General features: G+C 36.8%; 1 protein-coding gene across 6 annotated transcripts in view; it reads right to left on the minus strand.

Moving 5' to 3' along the window:
• The window catches only part of numb (NUMB endocytic adaptor protein), a 91,932-nt gene that overhangs the window by 39,128 nt on the left and 32,864 nt on the right, over positions 1-19,940 (minus strand). For all 6 annotated transcript variants that reach the window (XM_079633231.1, XM_079633229.1, XM_079633232.1 and 3 more), the window contains exons 2-3: positions 7,629-7,768; positions 1,163-1,237 (exon numbers count right to left, since the gene is read on the minus strand). In XM_079633231.1, the coding sequence (XP_079489357.1) occupies positions 1,163-1,237; positions 7,629-7,754 (201 nt within the window). In that variant the 5' untranslated portion in view covers positions 7,755-7,768. The remainder of the gene's footprint in view (positions 1-1,162; positions 1,238-7,628; positions 7,769-19,940) is intronic.

Here is a 19,940-nt window from a genome sequence, read left to right on the forward strand (position 1 = left end):
TTTTAAATGTAAATATATTCCTGTGATCAAAGCTGTATTTTCAGCATCATTACTCCAGTCTTCAGTGTCACATGATCCTTCAGAAATCACTCTAATATGATGATTTGCTGCTCAAGTAACATTTCTGATTATTATCAATGTTGAAAACTAATTTAACTTAATAGTTTTTTTAAGGATTGTTTTACGAATTTTCAAAAGAATGGCATTCATTTAAAGCAGAATATTTTCGCAACGATGTAAAAGTCTACTGTCACTTATCGATTTAATTAATCCTTACTGAATAAATGTAATACTTTTTTTAATGATTTAAAAACTAAGCAGTTGTTTCACACTAGTCTTATGTTAACATGAATGATATTTAATTCTTGCAGATATACTTGTCCTAAATAATGTTTATTTTAAAGTCCCCCTTTAGACTGTTGTCAATAACTGTATCCCTTAAAACTAATCTTTGATCACCAAAATTACATATTTAAATGTTTTTTTTTTCCTTTAAAAAACATTCTTCATGCCTTAAAATATCTTAAATCTACACTCTTAAGTCTACAACCTTGCCTCATTTAGTATGGGCAGTTCACACGTTGATCTGATTGGTTACAAGGTAGTTTGTGACGTCAGAAACACCAGCGATTTAAAACCGTGTTTTGGTTCACTGCAGTTTAAAGCAGAAAATACTCAGCAATGCTGTCGACTTATGAATTTACACATGGTTTGTCTTAAAGCATATTAAAAACACCACATAGACATATAAACAACATTAAAAGCTTGATTTTTAAACACAGGGGGACTTTCACATTTATTATCTGCTCATATCAAGAGTATAGTACTTCCATTAAAAGTGGCTATTGTAAATGCAGCTTTTGTTAAGTGACGAGTTATTCGACATTATGACACAAATGCAGCCATTTGAGCTCAACTAGTTTTAAACCTGGAACATTTCCTAACTGATGCATGATAACATGAGACCGACGGAAGGGGGAGAGAACAGCAGAAGGAGACAGACACACTTTAAATAGATCACTTGGTGTCGACTGCAGGGAAAGAGATGTGATGTGATTGGAGGAGAGCAAACATGGACTGAGGAGATTGTTAAGGTGATGAACAGGAGATGAAGGAAGTCTTGTGTTTCTGACTGAAGATCTGTGTGCGTTCGTACACCTACCGTCTTCAATCTCTTGACGGCTTCTTCACAGATGTGCATGCCACGAGACTCATCGACCTCCACGTGCCCCAGATACTAGAGACACAGAGAGAAACAGTAGTTTAGCTTTGAAAACGTGGAACTCAGTCTTTCCTGTTCAAAACAAGTCCTGAAAAGTGAAGCCAAAGTGTCTCGATCGCCCCCCAGTGGCTGGTCCCAGTATAGGTCACAAACCCCGCCTCCCCATGAAGTCTAATGGGACGCGATGGAAACTAAACAATCAAATTACACTTCAAATAAATTTTTTCCAAATATTCATTTTAGGTAGTTTTTATCACGCTGATTGAAGTTTAAGTGTTCGTTTTTTAAATAAGTTTGGTCTAAGTTAGTTATTTGATGCTATAAAAACTTGACGTCATGTGACGTCATGATTGACAGCTTCTCTAAACGAAGTAGTCACTGAGGCACCAAATGAGTTTATTTGGGGGATTTTTGGGAGGAGATTGGAGCTTTAGCTTTAATTTCTACATGTCCATAACTGTTTATTTCACACAGTAAACTTTGTAGCAACCGTTTCTACGGGAATGAGGGCGGGACCTTGATATTGCGGCTTTACTTCCTGTTCACTACAGCGCAGAAGCAGGTCCCAAATCAGCGCAAGATGTCAGCGCCATATTAGGACTTTGGCGGCTTCACTTTTCACCACTGGAAGAGAGTGAAGGGGCGTCATCCATCTTTTTTTACAGTCTAAGGTTCCTACAGGAAGAGGTCACATAGACCCATCTAATCCTGCTTGAACTACGGGAGCGGTGGCCACTGACACTCAATGTGCGGAAACATTTGCCCACGACAGAGCCCTCTCGTAGAAGACATCCCTGCGTCTCGCCCACAAGCCTCCCGGGGCGTCTGAGGTCAGACGGAGGCGGACAGCTATTGTGCTGAGAGGAAGTCCTTCCCCTTCCCTAGTCAAACACACAGGAGCTGCTGGGCTATTGTCAGTTAGTGACATACAAGAGCAGCTAGAGGTGTGCACCTGTTTATGAACCCTGTACAGCCGGACATATGAAATAAGTCAGTAATCAAAGGGTTTATTGAACATTTAGACAAACTGCATATTTTCTTTCTCTTTTTTTAAAGGATTAGTTCACCTCAAAATGAAAATGTCCTGATAATTTACTCACCCCAATGCCATCCAAGATGTTCATGTCTGTCTTTCTTCAGTGGAAAAGAAATTACGTTTTTTGAGGAAAACATTTCAGGATTTTTCTCCACACGATGGATTTCAATCGCAACCTACATGTTGAAGTCCAAATCAATGCCGTTTCAAAGGGCTCTGCACGATCCCAGCTGAGGAATAGGGTCTTATCTAGCGAAACGATCGGCCATTTTCTAAAAAAAAAAAAAACGATTTATATACTTTTTAACCACAATTGCTCGTCTTGTGCTGGTCTACCAGGCATCACGTTGGAAAGGTCACGGGTCACGTCATCTGTCCAAGTTATTTGTCTGTGTACTCCGGTTCAAAAAGGTAGGGAAGGGCGAGGAATTCATCTAATTTTCTCCTCCAACTTCAAAATCGTCCGACATCTTTGTTTTAATTTATTATTATTTTATTTTTTCATGACCTTTCCAACGTGATGACAAATACATCTCAGAGATGGTACAAGACGGGCATTTGTGGTTAAAAAGTATATATATATGTTTTTTTGTTTGTTTTTTAGAAAATGATCTAGATAAGACAGATTTAGCTAGATAATGGTGCGTTCAAGTCATCTCGTATAGATCGTATTTACGAGTTGAACGCACTTGAACGCCACCACAATGTCGTAAATACCAGTGGGAAGCTCTGGATTTTCTCTAAGCCCCGATCTTTACGAGTTGTGGGCGTCACTGAGAAACATGGCGGAGTACCACAATACAAGGTATTTAGCTCGTCAGGCTTTTCTATTTACAGCGCAGTAAGCTAATTACCTGCACAGAATATGATAGCATTAAAATATAATGTAATATGTAACGATAAAGTTTGCAGTGGCTTCATAAATTAACTAAAACCATAAAAAAACAAAGCACACCTTATGCAAATCTTTGTTCTTCATTTTCTAGAACTAGTTTAAGAACCTCGCTGTATTTTTGTGTAATTAATTAAGAGAAAGTACTCCGCCATTTTACTCCGACGAAAGTGATTTGAACGCACCGGCCGTCGTAAACACGACTTCCCAACTCGTGCGTGCGAACTTCCCAGGAGGACTTGAACGCAGCATAAGACTCTATTCCTCGGCTGGGATCGTGCAGAGCCCTTTGATTTGGACTTCAACAATTTGGTTGCGGTTGAAGTCCATTGTGTGGAGAAAAATCCTGAAATCAAAATCAGTGAGAAATCATATTTATTTTGTCCATCAAAGGTGTGCTTTCACTTTAATTAAGCATGAGCAGCGCTGCAAAAATAGACTTGGCGTCGAAACCCTGCTTGGCGCTCACGCAACGCTCCTGCTCACTCATTGATTAACATCTACCCCGGAAAAAATACGCGACGCTCACGCTTGCGTTGTGAAGCGGCCGTGGGTTTCCTACATGTGCGCTCCGTGTGCACGTGTGATGCTGATGTTGCTCAATGTTAATCATGCGGCGCCCGAGTGCATTTGACGGCATAAAATCGGCATATGTCAGACTGACTGGCCGGTCGCCGATCACGTGAAAATCGTCCAATTCCGGTCACCAGCCGATCAATCGGTGCATCTCTACTTATAACATGACTCTGAACCAGTTATTGAGCACGAATGACCAAACCAGCTGTCTATAACCACGAGAACAGCCGCTTGCCATTGCCTGTAAAACAGAGCAGTAATTTAGCTGGGAAATGGGCACAGAGTTATTCATAGAGCTCGTCTTCTCGAGCAGTCAGAAGTGTGTCCTCAACACAACTGAACCTTTATGTGAACTGGGCCTCAGACACTTCCAAACAAGTGTGTTAATAGCCAGGTATCAGAAACTCACTGCAGTCCAGACAGAGAAAGACGTGCTACAAAAACATTTCAAAGATATCCATGTCATACGTCAAACAGAAATGAAAAGTTACATTATAATAATATATTATTTAAATTGTACAGTATATTTGTAAACAACAACTGCTTTACAGTATTGACGTGATTAATCACAAAAATGTCACAAAATCATAATATCCTAAACCATACGCTTCATTTTCCAGTTGTAAATTATAATATGAATAATATTCAATATATACATTAAGTTAGAATTAATTTATTCTATTCTATAAATTCCATTAACTTAGAATTCATGGAATTCTTTTCAATGGTTTACAACACATCCTGGGGTTATTGTTTATTAGATTTCCATTGACATTTTCAGTGGCTTGTAAAACTGAGAAAAATGCGTCACTAATATGTGCATGAGCTCAGCACTGTACGACTGTTTCTCTTCAGCTCTGCCTACATCTGCTTTTAACGCACATCTATTTATCATAACTTCCAATATGAACTTATTAATGCTGAGGATGTGCAAGACTACACATTTTCATCAAACTAATCCGAGAAATACAAAGAGAGTCCTGCAGACGCTGAGCACCGTTCACTGGCATTAGATGGAGAGAGACATCTTTTATTTCCTCCAGAACCTTCATTTCTCTTCGGCTGAAGAAAGAAGGTCGTATGCATCTAGGATGGCCTGTCGGGTGAGTAAATAATCAGGACATTTTCATTTTTGGGTGAACTATTCCTTTAAGAAGAAGACTCCAAAACAGAGAAAAAAGAAAAGAGGTTATTTTATGCACCAAAACAACAGATTCACTGGATGTCATTCTCCTGAAAAAGCACCTCAACTGAACAAAAGCACAACCCATAAAAACACTGACTCACTGCTTTACACACACACACACTCAACTCTTCACATACTGAGCTGTATTGGATATATTTATGATCAGCAGTTGGATAAATAAGAGCTTAGATGATGAGAGTGAAACTAGGACATGACAACGGAACACACACACACACACACACACACACACCAGAGGCCACCGATTTACTATGACCTTATGGTACAATAATAAGCCAGCCTAAAAACAGAGGTGAAAAATCACATCTACAAGGAAAAAACTGAAGCGGCTTTACGTGTGTGTGTGTGTGTGTGTGTGTGTGTGTGTGTGTCACACAGACAGGAGATTCACAGTACAGTCTCTTTTGTGTCTTATTGCATTTGAATGGTTTTAACCCTTTGACTGTCACCGTCCCACAGGTGGGACGTTTGCCAGTATATTTTTAAAACAATAATATCTTAGTAAAAACCTTAAGTAATATTGACAAACTATATATTATTTGAAAGCTTACAATCTCTAGTTTTCATATTTGGTGACTGATTTTCAAAATAAATTACAGAGGAGCTGTAATTTATCAATTTGCAACAATAATATTTTCATACTCCTAAGGTGTTCAGTCCTTTATTTTGAAATAGTGATGAACATGAAAAATCATGAAAAAAATGGTAGAAACCTCAGTTTGTTTTCATGCCAAGAGTTCAAAAGATAGCATTTGTTCAATTATTTTAGAAAAAAAGGTCTGAAAATGTTTTAAAAATAAAGAAAAACCATATATGGAAATGGAGGCGCCCTTATATGGGCAGTAATGTCAACTAGTGAAAAAGTGTGGTACTGCGCCCAAACAAAATCTTACTGAAAGCTCATTTTTTGAGATATCAACCTAAAATTTAAAACACAACTTGTTCAGATTTTTGGCTTTGATTTTTGTGCAGTTTTAGAGTTACCCAGGTTTTGAAAAAATATATTTTATATAAAATATGAATAATTTTTTTATTTTATTTTATATTTTCATAAACTCAAACTTCTATAACTTTTTTTCTGTTACACTTTCTTAATTTATTTCACTTCTACAAAAATCTGCCAATTTTCTTCTTAAAAACAAGACCAATCTTACATCCATATTCCAAAGCATTCTTGAGTTACAAACATTTAAGTTCGGAAAGTGCATTTTCATGTATATTCAAAAAAGGGGCGTGACACTTAAAGGGTTAAAGCATTTACATGAATAAGAGCGTGATTATATAATGTAACACTATCCAATGAAAGAAGAAATGTATGCTAAATATTTTTAACACGTTAAACTGAAAAAAAAAGAATCGCATGATTTAACGTGTTAAAGGGCACCTATTATGGAATTTTGAAATGTACCTTTCATGTAGTGTGTAACATAGATCTAAGTGAACAAAAACATCCTGCAAAGTTTGAAATATGAAAGTGCACCGTATATAAAGTTATTGTCTTTCAAAAGTAAGAGTCGACTCTGAGTCATTTTTATGAATCGTTAGAAGACCGAAGCTTTTTCTCTGACTAGATGACGTCAACTTGTCAAGTTATTTGAATACGATACGCCCACTTATTGCGCTCCAAGGCCAGGGAAAGGCCTGATGTTGAAGGAAGGTTCAGTTCCAAGTGTATTTGCATCAGCTTCCTCCTCCGTATCACAACCTGTAAGTGCTATTAATAATTGTTGCTTTTATGTTTTATGTAGCATGCTTAATAATTATTTTGTTTGTTGTGTAAGCACCGTTTAGCTTCTAGGTCTTCAATGACACTTGTATTGAGATATGTGAAGTGTTTGTCGTTGTTTTCGTAGTTGTCTAAAGAATAGAGTAATACCTCGTAGTAACGTAACTGCATTTTTTTTTTGTAAAAACGTTAGGTTAATGCATCGGGCTAACGCAAACAAAGACTGATTGTGCTTTTACAATATGAACTCTGGGCTATGCTCGCTAACGTAACATTACATTCTTTATCTTATTTTTAGTTTTTTACTACAAACTATAAAGCAGTGGACTATAATCATTATTATAACACGATTTAATTGATAAAAGCATCATTGTACTCCGTGTTAAACAATAAGTATTATCTCTGTAAACACTGCTGGGTCATCTGACCAATCAACGCAGATTAGCGTCGCGCAAAGGAGGGGTTTGGAAAAACAAGTCGTTGAACGAATCATTTGGGAGTCGGTGAGCAAATCAGGTAAAAATAAATGCATATTATACGAAAACAAAAGTGTTTTTTGACATTGCATGCACGTAAAACTGTTGTTGGGGACTCCCTAAACAACATTAGGAACATTTTAAATGTCATAATAGGTGCCCTTTAATATTGACAACACTAATTATTTTGCTTATTATTTTTACAGAATGTCAACGAATGTCTTAGAAAATGTCAAATGTTTTTATATGAAAATATGTAAAGCTAAGGTTCTTCATGTAGCCTGTAAAGAGAGACACTTACTTTGAAAAAGGGTGTGAAATACAGCATATTATTTTCCAAAAATAGGTCAGACACACAAGTGTTCAGACAAGCATAACAGTCGCAGACAACAAGTGTCTCACAGCTCCAGGAATCTCCAGCATGAACAGCATGAACACGATTGACAGCTGCAGGTGGTAGAGCACAGGTGTGTGTGTGTGTGTGTGTGTTCATTACCTTCACAGCGAAGCTGCATTTGCCCCCGCGCACGGCCTCCTCGTCTGTCTGCCACTGGTGCGGCCGGCTGGACTCGGGCACGTAAACGTCTTTCTTTCGCCGGAAGCTCTGCCGTAGCTTATTCATCGCTCAGCCTCCTCCTGCAGACAGAGACAGACAGAGGTGGTCACACAGATGACTGAACAGAGACAGACTTCTATCAGCTTCACATCTGGTCCATTAATAAAGAAAAATGTCTAAATGATTGTAAAAAGCATGCAAAAAAAATGTTTGTTTACTTACTACAAATACAATGGTTGTCATAGTACCAAAACTTCAGTTGTCAATACCAGTATATTAGGGCTGTAAACGATTAATCGCGATTAATCGAATCCAAAATAAAAGTTTGTGTTTACATAATACATGTGTGTGTATTGTGTATAATTATTTTGTATATATAAATACACACACATGCATGTATATATTTAATAAAAATGTGTTATTTATATATAAAATAGTTCTATTTATATATAATATAAATCATATAAAAATTAGGTCTGTCAAAAGATTAATCGAATCCAAAATAAAAATTTGTGTTTACATAATATATGTGTGTGTACTGTGTATAATTATTTATATATATATATATATATATATATATATATATATATATATATAAAAACACACACAATCATGTATATATTTAAGAAAAAAAAATTATATTTATATATAAAATATTAATATAAATTATACAAATGTATATACAGTATATAAATGCAATTATTCCTTACATATATACATAAATGTGTGTGTATTTATAAATAATAATTCTACACTGTACACACACATATATTATGTAAACACAAACTTTTATTTTGGATGTGATTAATCACGATTAATATTTTGACAGCCCTAATTTTTATATGATTTATATTATATATAAATAACTATTTTATATATAAATAACACATTTTTATTAAATATATACATGCATGTGTGTGTATTTATATATACAAAATAATTATACACATTGTGCACACACATAAACACAAAACTTTTATTTTGGATTCGATTAATCACGATTAATCGTTTACAGTACCACAACTTCAGTAGTCAATACCATGTATGTATGTATATATATATATATATATAGAGTGAAGACTGGCAATGTTACATAAAAATTTGGTAAGAATTGTTGTTCTTCTGATATGGATTTTTTTTATGCCGATATCTTATCTACTGAATATTAATCATGTGTTCTGAAAATAAAGGTGAAGTGCTAGTGAATGGGTTTGCAGCTGCATAGGAGCAAGGACTTTTAAACTGCTATGCCTTCGCATCACACACAACATTTCTCTCTCGCTAACACCAAAATTGATCCGAGCGGCGTCAACACGGAATGCACCAGCGCACACACACACACACGCACGCACGCACGCACGCACACACACACACACCTGAGTCACACCAGAGCCAGACAGCAGACAGACTCACACAGAAGACTCAACGCCTCTGAAACTTCTACATAGAGAAACACGGAGAAGCTTCATTTCCCTTTACAGTCTACAGAAGATCAGATTTCAACAGCATAACGTGACACTCATTTGAATGAGCTAGAGGAGACGCGTACACACTCACACACACGTACAGGCAGTAAGTAACAGCTTGTCTTGCAAGGAGGAAAACACAATAGCACATTAGCATAAGAAGCCAGTGCCAAGCCCTGCTTGCCTGTGATGTGTGAGCAATAGAAACAAACACACACACAGGTTCCCAGCTGAAAGTGTTATTCCCGTGTGTGTGGGTGTGTGTGTGTGTGCGTGTGTGTGTGTGTAGTTAGTTAGTAGGTTTAACTTTCTTTTCCCCCCAAGGAACACATACATGCTCAAAAGTTAAGCAATTTAGGAGCACATTAGAAAAAACTTTAGAATGAAAATGTATCAAAATGGATACAAAATGGCATTTATTATAATAAAAATAACAATTTATAGTAATTACTTTTATTATTAAAATATTTCTGCTACAAACTGTTTTTAAATATTATGTAATTATTTATAGACCTTCTTTAAACTGAGTGTGTGCACATATATGCATGTAATAAAGATGGTTGTGCTGATACTAGTAAAAATCAATATTGAATAATTCAAATTATGTTCTTAGTCTTTCCTTGATGGCAGAGCCATATGGTTTACTGTGTAACCAAAACACCAACAACTACCAGGAAAAAAATGCCTAAGGCAAAACTTTTAATTATAAACAAGTCTGAAATACACCAGGACTCTTATTTTATACTTTAATACTTCCAGCTGCTCATTCGAAAAGATGAGTGAGATATCTCGAGTCGCTCGGGTGTATTTGTGGCAATAGCCAACTATACATTGTATGGGTAAAAATTATCCATTTTTCTTTTATGCCAAAACTCATTAGGATATTAAGTAAAGATCATGTTCCATGAAGATAGTTAGTTAATGTCCTACCGTAAATATATAAAGCATGTATTTTTGTGAGTGAATGCAGCACAATCGTGAACATAAATGCACAACTTTAAAGGAGATTTATTTTCCCAATATTTAGATTTTTTTTGTATCCTCAGATTACAGATTTTCAATAGTTGTATCTCGGCCAAATATTGTCCAGCAAACCACACATCAATGAAAACCCTGATGTGCTTTCATATGATGTATAAATCTACCCATGGTTTTGTGGTCCAGGGTCACACTCTTACACACAATATGATGTAAACACTGTGAAGTTGTAACATTGTCACGAGTCATCAACAGAAAATAATAATCAATCATTTGGCATAAATAGGGTAAGTAATATTCATTGACGTTGTCCGGTAAAGAATGTTACAAAGTGTTTTTTCTTCAAAGTAAATGCGGACACATTTATTCATCAAATAATTTTAAAAGTATATAGGTTTCCACAAAAATATGAAGCAGCACAACTGTTTTCAACATTGATAATAATCATAAATGTTTCTTGAGCATCAAATCATATTATAATGATTTCTGAAGGATCATGTGACACAGAAGACTGGCGTAATGATGCTGAAAATTCAGCTTTGATCACAGGAATAAACTACACTTTAATATATTCACATACTAGAAAACAGTTATTGTAAATTCTAATAATATAAATCACAATATTATAATTTTTACTGTATTTTTGATCAAATAAAAGCAGCCTAGGTGACCAGAAGAGACTTCTTTCAAAGACACACACACAAAAATCTTACCGTAAACTTTTGAACGCTAGTGTGTTTAGAGCCACTTTTGAGTGAAAAAAAAAGATCCTCCTGAAAGATGAATCCTATTGGTCAGTGAGTTTTTGTCACTGGATAAAGAAAATCCTTTTGTCCTTGAACAAATAATCTTTCCCAATGTGAAAATACAGAGTAGCAGAAGAAATCGGAAAAATGTTAATAAGCAGAAGAGATTAGTGTGCGTGTGCGTGTGCGTGTGTGTGTGTGTGTGTGTGTGTGCGTCATCAAACGGACAGGCCAGTGCCAACGAGTTCATCTACTTTCAGAGGACAGAAGCTGTGAGAAAGCCAGAAGAAAGCCGTGCCGAGGAAGAGAGGGAGAGAGACTCCGGCAGCTTTTCTGTGCTCGTCTGTATTTGGGTCAGATGGTTTGTGCAATGCAGGCCGCGGGCGCAGCTCTGTCACTGCAGAAGAAAGCAGACATGATGAACAACACCACTCTGCAGATCTCTGTCAGTCCTCATCACCTAAAGTCACTTGTGCTCTGACATCCCTGTCCCTCGTGATCTCGGTGCGTTCTGTTCCCGTCTTAAGCTCCATTCACAACCACACTGATTCCATCGGTGGAGGTCGCAAGGTCACGCACTGTTAGTCATGGTCAATTCCTCTTGCTATTGGTGGGCTGTGTAATGAAAACTTGACCTCAAATGGGCTGTGCTGCCAGTACAAGTCCATCTTACTAGATAAGGACGTGGTTTTATTGTTGCTAGGAAGGATTCTGCAGGGGAAAGCATCAGCAGTAATGCATAATGAGTCAGAAAGAGAGGTTTGGAATGAAATGGATGAAAAAAAAAAAAAAAAATGAGATCAATGAATAAATCAAACGCCTTCAGAATGCTGACCGTTTTTGATACGGTTTTCCATGCATTATATAAGGGGTAATGTGCAGTCAGCACAATCTAGCTTTACATTATCCCAGTATGTAGGCAGAGACAGATCATAGGAAAATCTGTTTCAATCCATTTTTGTGGGGGGAGATATGCTTTTGAGTCACATGTACTCTGTGTATAGGGTATGACTGACCGCACATTTTACAAGATAAGATATTTGTCAGGATCTGTTGAGCATCAAATCCTCAGTCATCGCTCCTTCCTCTCATCGTGTGAGAAGTGAAATCTGACTCAGGCTGTATGGATGCAGCGGTGGGCAAGTAATGTAGTGGGTGTACGGCCGAACACTAAGTAACGCCGGTAACACCGGCTACTAGGGATGTGATGGTGAGGAAATTTCCCCACCGGTTAATCGACGTGTGACAACACCGGCAATACCGATATCACCGGGGAAGGGGGCGATAATTCGAAAGCGAAAGTAAAATGCGCACAGCCATTCATAACAGTGCGGAGCAGAGCGAGCGTTTTCAATCAATTCTTCCATAGGAATGAAGTAAAAACGCACCGTTATGAATGTCCTTGCAGCGAATTAGCGCCAATTCGGGGACGGCAATGGATTACATGGTGGGTTCATTATTATTCTTAATGAAAAACACAACTAATCATTTGTAGGTTCCCTGTTAGCATTGGGTTTAAATCCAAAATATTACCAAATAGCCACTTTTACATTTCGCATTGAAACCAAATTGTCCGCCATCAACTCGTCAGTCAGCTCCTCGCTCTGGAGATAAACGAGATCTGACTCCTGATGCTGGTCTGTGTGCGCAGGGGTGCAACTACCCAGTGTCAGAGGGGTATGCAGCAACAATTTTGCTTTTTAATGTTAAATTCATAAAATCTGGTGCACTTTGAGAGTTCAAAATTAAAATCTGCAACCCATATTCAGTGTGCAAATTAAATTAAACAAAGAAAAATTCAAACCTCTTTCAACGACAACGAACTCACTACTCGTACCTGCCCGCTCGCGATATTGTAAAAAATGATGTAAAAAAAAACATGGGAAGTCTTAAATACAATCATAAAAAAAAAAATGGAAATGATGAATATCCAAGTTACTTGCTGGTATCAAATGATACAGAAATGACTAACAGTGCTTCAGTTGCTGGGGAATTCAATAAATACTTTGTCAATGTTGGTCCGGGACTGGCAAGAGATATTCGAAAAACGGGTAGTAGTGATAGAGTAGAAGGTAAGAAGTTATTTGTTGAAGAAACAATATTTATAAGAGGGACTGATGAAAAAGAACTTATCGATGTTGTAAATAAATTGAAGAGTAAGAAGTCCACCGACTGCCATGATATTGATATGTGCACAGTCAAAAACATTATTGAATCCATAGCAAGACCTCTAACCTATATTTTCAATCACTCCCAACAAACCGGTGTCTTTCCAGATAAAATGAAAATAGCTAAATTAATACCAATATATAAAACTGGAGACAAACATATACTACACAACTACAGACACAACTCATTGCTTCCACAGTTCTCCAAAATACTGGAAAAAAAAATATTTATAAGGCTAGATGATTTCATCACCATACATAGCCTTCTATGTGAACAACAATATGGTTTTAGAGCTGACAGATCAACTTCTTTTGCAATGATAGAATTTATAGAAAAAGTTACAAACGCAATACACAGGAAGCAATATGCAGTAGATATTTCTAGATCTCAAAAAAGCTTGACACTGTAGATCACAAAATATTGATTAAAAAACTACAAAGATATGGTATTAGAGGAATTGCACTGACATGGTTATCATCCAGTTACCTAAAGAACAGAAAATAGTATGTTGAAATACAAAACAATAAATCACAACTGCTGCAGGTTATTTGCGGGGTGCCACAGGGTTCAGTGTTGGGGCCATTATTATTTAATCTTTATATAAATAATATATGTGAAGTGTCTCAAATTGTGGAAACCATTCTTTTTGCTGATGACACAAACCTGCTGTGGTGAAAATTTAGAGAAGTTACTGGATACCATGGAAAAGGAAGCGAGTAGGATGAAGATGTGGTTTGATGAAAATAAACTAACACTGAATTTGAGTAAAACCAAATTTATAATATTTGGGAACCGATTAACTGATACAGATAAGAAACGAGTATCCGAAATAAAATTCCTTGGGGTAGTTATTGATAGTAAATTAAGATGGAAACCTCATATAAAGTATATTAAAACCAAAATATCCTAGTCATTTGCAATATTAAATAAAGCCAAATACCTATTGAATCAGGCTTCTCTAAGTATGCTGTACTGCTCCTTCATACTCCCATACATGCCTTATTGTGTGGATGTATGGGGGAACACTTACACAACAAATACTTACCCAATCTTCATCCTACAAAAAAAGAGCTATTCGAATCATACACAAAACTACATACAGAGAACCGACAAACCCATTGTTCATTAAACTCAAAATATTAAAGTTTAAAGATTTGCTTTGTTTAATTTTTTAAGATTTGTTTAAAGATTATGTAAAAACGTATTGAACTGGATGGATATGAGCTGGAACAGTGATTTTCTTTTTTTGTTGATTTTTATTTAGTTTGATAATCTACGTGATGCAAACAATTGAAGTAGCTAAAAATATAATTGAAGTGGGGGTAGGACTAGTTATACTAGCTTAATCCTACCCCCTTTGAACATGACTGTTATTTGGATCATCTGCTGATGACCTTTTTTTGTTGATTGTTTTTTAACATGTTGTCATGATAATCTATAAATCGCTCGTATAGGAACTGTTGTGAGATGCACACAGAGTGACTTTCTATCGCATGTGAAAAGATGGATGCTAAAGTTTGAGCTGACTCACAAATGTGCTCGACTACAACAACTCTTCCTCTTCTCAACATGGACTGTGTTCAGGGGGCGGGGCTTATGTACATTTTAGGGTTGGTGATGTCACCAACCCGGGAGGAATGTTGTGTAGTCCCTACCAGCCGTTTGTTGTAGTCCTTTTCTTTAAAAGCAAATATCTTCCTTTGCTCTGAACTTTGAGCGTTGTAACTTTGCAGATGTTGTTTATGATCAAACAGCAACGTTACACACTAACTAAGAAAAGTGAAATATAATCAACCACCCTTTTAAATTCTATATTTTAGAAAACTAGCTAAATAGGGTCAATAGTGGAAACCCATATTTTTCCATACTTTTCTAGACCTTTTCCAAACTGCATAGGAACCCAGCAAACTTTGACTGAACTTTGTTAGGCTAGTAGTTTATGCTGTGGTAACGAAATTGGAAACAATAATTGTGAAATCTCACTGGTGTCTAGTGGTGTCATAATTATCTAATTTAATAGAATACGAGGTTACATGACTCAAAACCATTGATAATAACTCAAATAATTGGATGCTGACTCCATCAATCTCCTGTTCATGACAGACTTCCGCTTGCTTTGCCTCTGCAAGTGTCTGTCAGTGTGAACAGGCTTTACACATCATGAATCTCTTGTCTGTGTCTCTCTGTCTCTCTGAGGAGTGTGTGGGAGAGTGAGACTGGTGTCAAGCGGGTGAAATAAAAGCGAATGAAAGAGAGAATGTGAGTGTGTGTGTCTATGGGAAACAGAAACACACGGTAAACTGAGTCATGTGAGCAGGCTTAGCTGCACAGCACTTTCACACATTTCATGTCTAACTGCCGTTAAATTGATGGATTCGTTTAAAAATCCACATCTGTTATTCACAAGCATCAGTGTTTCGCTGCTAACTACACATGGCAAAGTTTCTGGATTAACAACCGTGTTTAAATGTGCGATTGAATCCGATTGACAGTGTTAACTATAGCAATGGTCGGTACAGAACAATCTGATACTGTATGTTAAATAATCTGTGATCATTAAGACTTGGAGTGCAAATGCAATAATAATAGATCTGCCACTTTTTCCCCAAGTAATGTGTTACTTTGTTGTTTCATTTCATTACTAACTTTTCAAATCAGTCACTCAGTGCTTTTTACATAGAAATAATATCAAAAAAATCTTAGTAGGGGTGTGTGATATCGTCTATGATAATATTGTGATTGTTGTTTTAACGATGTGACTGACATTATCCAGTATGTCCCTCATTCTACAAACCTGAGAGTTGCACGCATACACTACACCATGATATATTCTAGTCTAGTAGGTTAGACATTTAGAGAGCACGCTTTCACTGCGTGATTTATTCTACTAAAATGCATTTCAATTCAAATGCCCTCAATATTCAAGATAATCTACCTCTGCATGTCGTTTATAATTGTATTATTTAATATTACTAATATTGTAGTCAATCAATATCACACGAAGAGTGCTGTTTTTTTCTCCAAATATCAGCAGGATTTCAAAAGTGATGTTGATTTTACGACAGTTCAATAAAAAAGAAGGTGATATTTAGTGACTTACATTTTAGACACAATATTGCCTGTTTTTGCTCTACTTCGCCAGTGGAAACGGTTTCAAACAAAGCCACAGGACTGTTTTGAGTCTCTCAGCAACACATGATGGTGTTTTGTTACAGAATGAACGAATCGTTTGAATGGATGATTCAATGACTCACTCATTAAATCAAATGCTTCATTCCTGAATGAATCAGCCAGCCGTTTGAATGAATCGGTTTTAATTTCACATAAAGTAACTTTTCATTTTTTAAATAACTTCAAAATATCAATATTCAACGTTTTATGTTTAAAACATCAAATCTTTATGTATGCATTTGTAACGGCAGGTTAAATACATTCCTGTCCCTCTGAGCTGCTTCAAACAGTGTGTGTAAAAGCATCTAAAAGCCACTTCAGATGCAGCTTCTGTGTTTCCTCTGCATGGCAAAGATCAATTTAGTACTGATTTTGATTTGATTTGATTTGATTGGTGACAGCCCTATTGTGTCTTATTATTTTAATAGAATTTATTGATTACATGTAATAATTTGACACAAAATATGATGCATACATTTAAATAGGTTTAAAAATGGCTTTACAAATGGTAAAAATGCCCATAAAAAGGTAAAAAAACAAACAAACATTTAAACAAAAAAAAAAAAAAAAAGAATATAAAGAATATAAAAAAAAAATGTAGCAGTCAGCTGTGCACAGCAGTCCTAAACCTGCCAAGGTACCAACACAATAAGTTCACTCAGCAAAATAGTGTCTAATTATCATCATCGATAAAATCCCAGCCGTTTGAATCCCGATAAAAAATTAATTTCCAAAATATGGAAATATAATTTTTTGCCAATATCGCACACCCCTAGTTCTAAGTATGATCTGTTCTGACTAAATGAATAAATAGGATAAGTTAATATTACACACCATTTTTTTGGATTTACTGTCAGTACTGGGCTGGCAGGTCATGGGTAAAGCGCTGCGTGTGTGTGGATGACCGTGTTTGTACGCCACCACCACCGACGACCATTTTTGACCCAGGAAAAACCCTTTAGGGTAAAGTTGGGATAAAAATACACAGTAAAACTTATTTGAACTGAATTCACACTGTGAGCATTGTACATAGGGCTACGAGTGCATGTTAAGCAAGGAATAACTGTATCTGCATCTTCACAACTTTAAGATCGGCTTCAATTGTTTGACTGAAGACTTCCGATGTCAGTGTCCTAATCTACGTGCTCGCTCAGACTTTGGCAGTTACGGCTTTTCTCACACTTTCTGGTAGTGTTACAGCTCCTTAAATAGTTCAGCCAAAAATTAAAATCCTGTTTTACTAGAGGTGTGACGAGATCTCGCGAGACTAAATTGTGACGAGATTTCTCGTCGAGTGAAAAGCAAGGGGGTAATCCATCCGCCGGAAACTGAAACTTCCCCGCGGGCCGCCATTGTAGCAGAACTTCACCTGCTGTTAGCACTCCATTGACTCACATTCATTTTGGCGTCACTTTTAACAGCAAATCACTTTTGCTGTTAACAACAAATAACAAATAACTACATCTGAGGCGTTTCAAGACTCCATTTGTCCATTATTTATTTCTAAAGAAACACGACAATGTATAAAAGGCTCCATTACCTTGTATCTTACGTTATGGCCCCGTAGAAGCCGTTTTTGTAAAAATAAGCTAACGATTGCGTTATAACCACTCGACTCGCTGTCGCACTGTAGAGAAATTACCGTATAGACGGGCGGAGAAGCTCACGGGCAATCGGGGGGACGTGGAGGCATAAAGTCCGATAAAGTCAAGGGAGAAGCCCATAGAGAGTCATAAAGTTGCTCCCGCTTCTAGCTCATAATAATACTCGCGCTCTCCGTCTCTGCGAGATTCTGAAGGGAATGATTCAGATTTCTCTCGGCACAGCTACTAGAAGACTGACAGCTGTCAGACAGGTTGCTCACGTCACATCTACGTCGTCGAGCTCAGTTTGAGTCCGCGCAGTTCGCCTGGCGATCAGGAAGTGAGTGCTTCTAATGGGCTTCACTTTTCTCCGTTGAAACCTATGGGGTCGCTGTGTCCATCTTATATACTGTCTATGGTGAAAAGCTGTCTCGCGATATCGCCATGATGGAGCGTGAGGGGGAAATTTACAGAATATGCCACCGCTACATTACACTGTCGTTTTTGCAACAGAGCCTAAAACGCCCGCTCAGCACCGCCGCTACGGAGTAGCCTACGTGCGAACACAAAAGTGAAAGTAAAACACAAGCTCCCCGATGCATGCAAAGCTGCAAACAATAGACTATCTTCCAAAATCAAACTCATCTCTGGACTGTGTAGTTGTGGCTCTGGTCTCTGTCTGCACTTAAGACTAGAAAAAACTGGGTCCCACTTTATATTAAGTGGCTTTAAGTACTATGTACTTATTTTTCGATGTAAGTACAATGTACTTATTGTGTTCATGTTGTATTGTAAAACACATTTGCTGCTATTGCGGTGTGATACGGGTAAGGTTAGGGACAGGTGTGGTGGTGTGGGTAGGTAAAGGGTGGGTTAAAGGGATAGTTCACTTTAAAATTAAAATTCTGTCATCATTTACTCACCCTCAAGTTGATTCAAACCTGTATTAATTTATTTCTTCTGCTGAACACAAAGAAAGATATTTTGAAGAATGTCAGTAACCAAACAGTAGTCTGTACCCATTGACTTCCATAGTAGGAAAAAAAAATACTATGGAAGTCAATGGGTACAGACTACTGTTTGGTTACTGACATTCTTCAAAATATCTTCCTTTGTGTTCTCCAGAAGAAATAAATTAATACAGGTTTGAAACAACTTGAGGGTGAGTAAATGATGACAGAATTTTAATTTTAAAGTGAACTATCCCTTTAAGGTGTAAGGGAAGGTCAACTGTGTAATTACTTAAATTAATTACAGCTGTAATTACATACTGGTATTTTTTAAATAGAAGTACAACGTAAGAACATGTACACAATAAGTCCATTGTATCAAATTATTAATTTCAATGCAAGTACGACATAGTACTTAAAGCCACTTAAATATAAAGTGGGACCAAAAACTGTTATAGTTATTTATACTTTTTTATTTCTCTGTTTAATTTGTGGAAAAGAGTTGAATTAGGAGGTCACACACACACACAGCATCAGAAGATCTGGAAGCTCATAAATCATGTACAGTAAGATCTGAAGAGACTCGTGTGAAATCATACAGGAGAAAAGTCAGCAGTTGAGTTTGTGGCAAAACATTTTACAGTGCTTGTATATTGTTGTCTTTCAATGCATTTGATAATTCATGCTCATAAAGTAGAACTGAATTGACATTCATTACAAGATTATTAGTTAAAACATTTCAAAATGCACCTGCAGACTATTTTTCCAGTGATTAATTTTGTCATTGAGGATTTCTGTTAAATATTGAGCTAAAATCTTGTCTTGTCTTGTTCTCGTGAACCCAATCTCGTGTCTTGTTTCGTGAGATAAGTGTCTTGTCACACCCCTAGTCATTACTAGGGATGGGACGAAATATCGTTTGACAAAATATCGCGATACAAAACGTGACGAAACGCATCGAGGTCGAAAAAAATGGATCGCGAAATAAAGATAGATGGCACTGCTGCATGATTTGCGTAGTATATAAATAATTTAGTGTATTATATGGGTGTATGTATATGGGGAAGACATACAGTCTATGGTGACAGGCTGGCAGCACTATCTGCTGATCAAGCAGGGTAAAACTAAATAAAAAAAATATAAATATCCGGGGAACGGTGCGGCTGCGGTACGTCATCACGTCAAGACA

This window comes from Phoxinus phoxinus (assembly GCF_949152265.1).
Source record: "Phoxinus phoxinus genome assembly, chromosome: 13".
Taxonomy (NCBI): domain Eukaryota; kingdom Metazoa; phylum Chordata; class Actinopteri; order Cypriniformes; family Leuciscidae; genus Phoxinus; species Phoxinus phoxinus.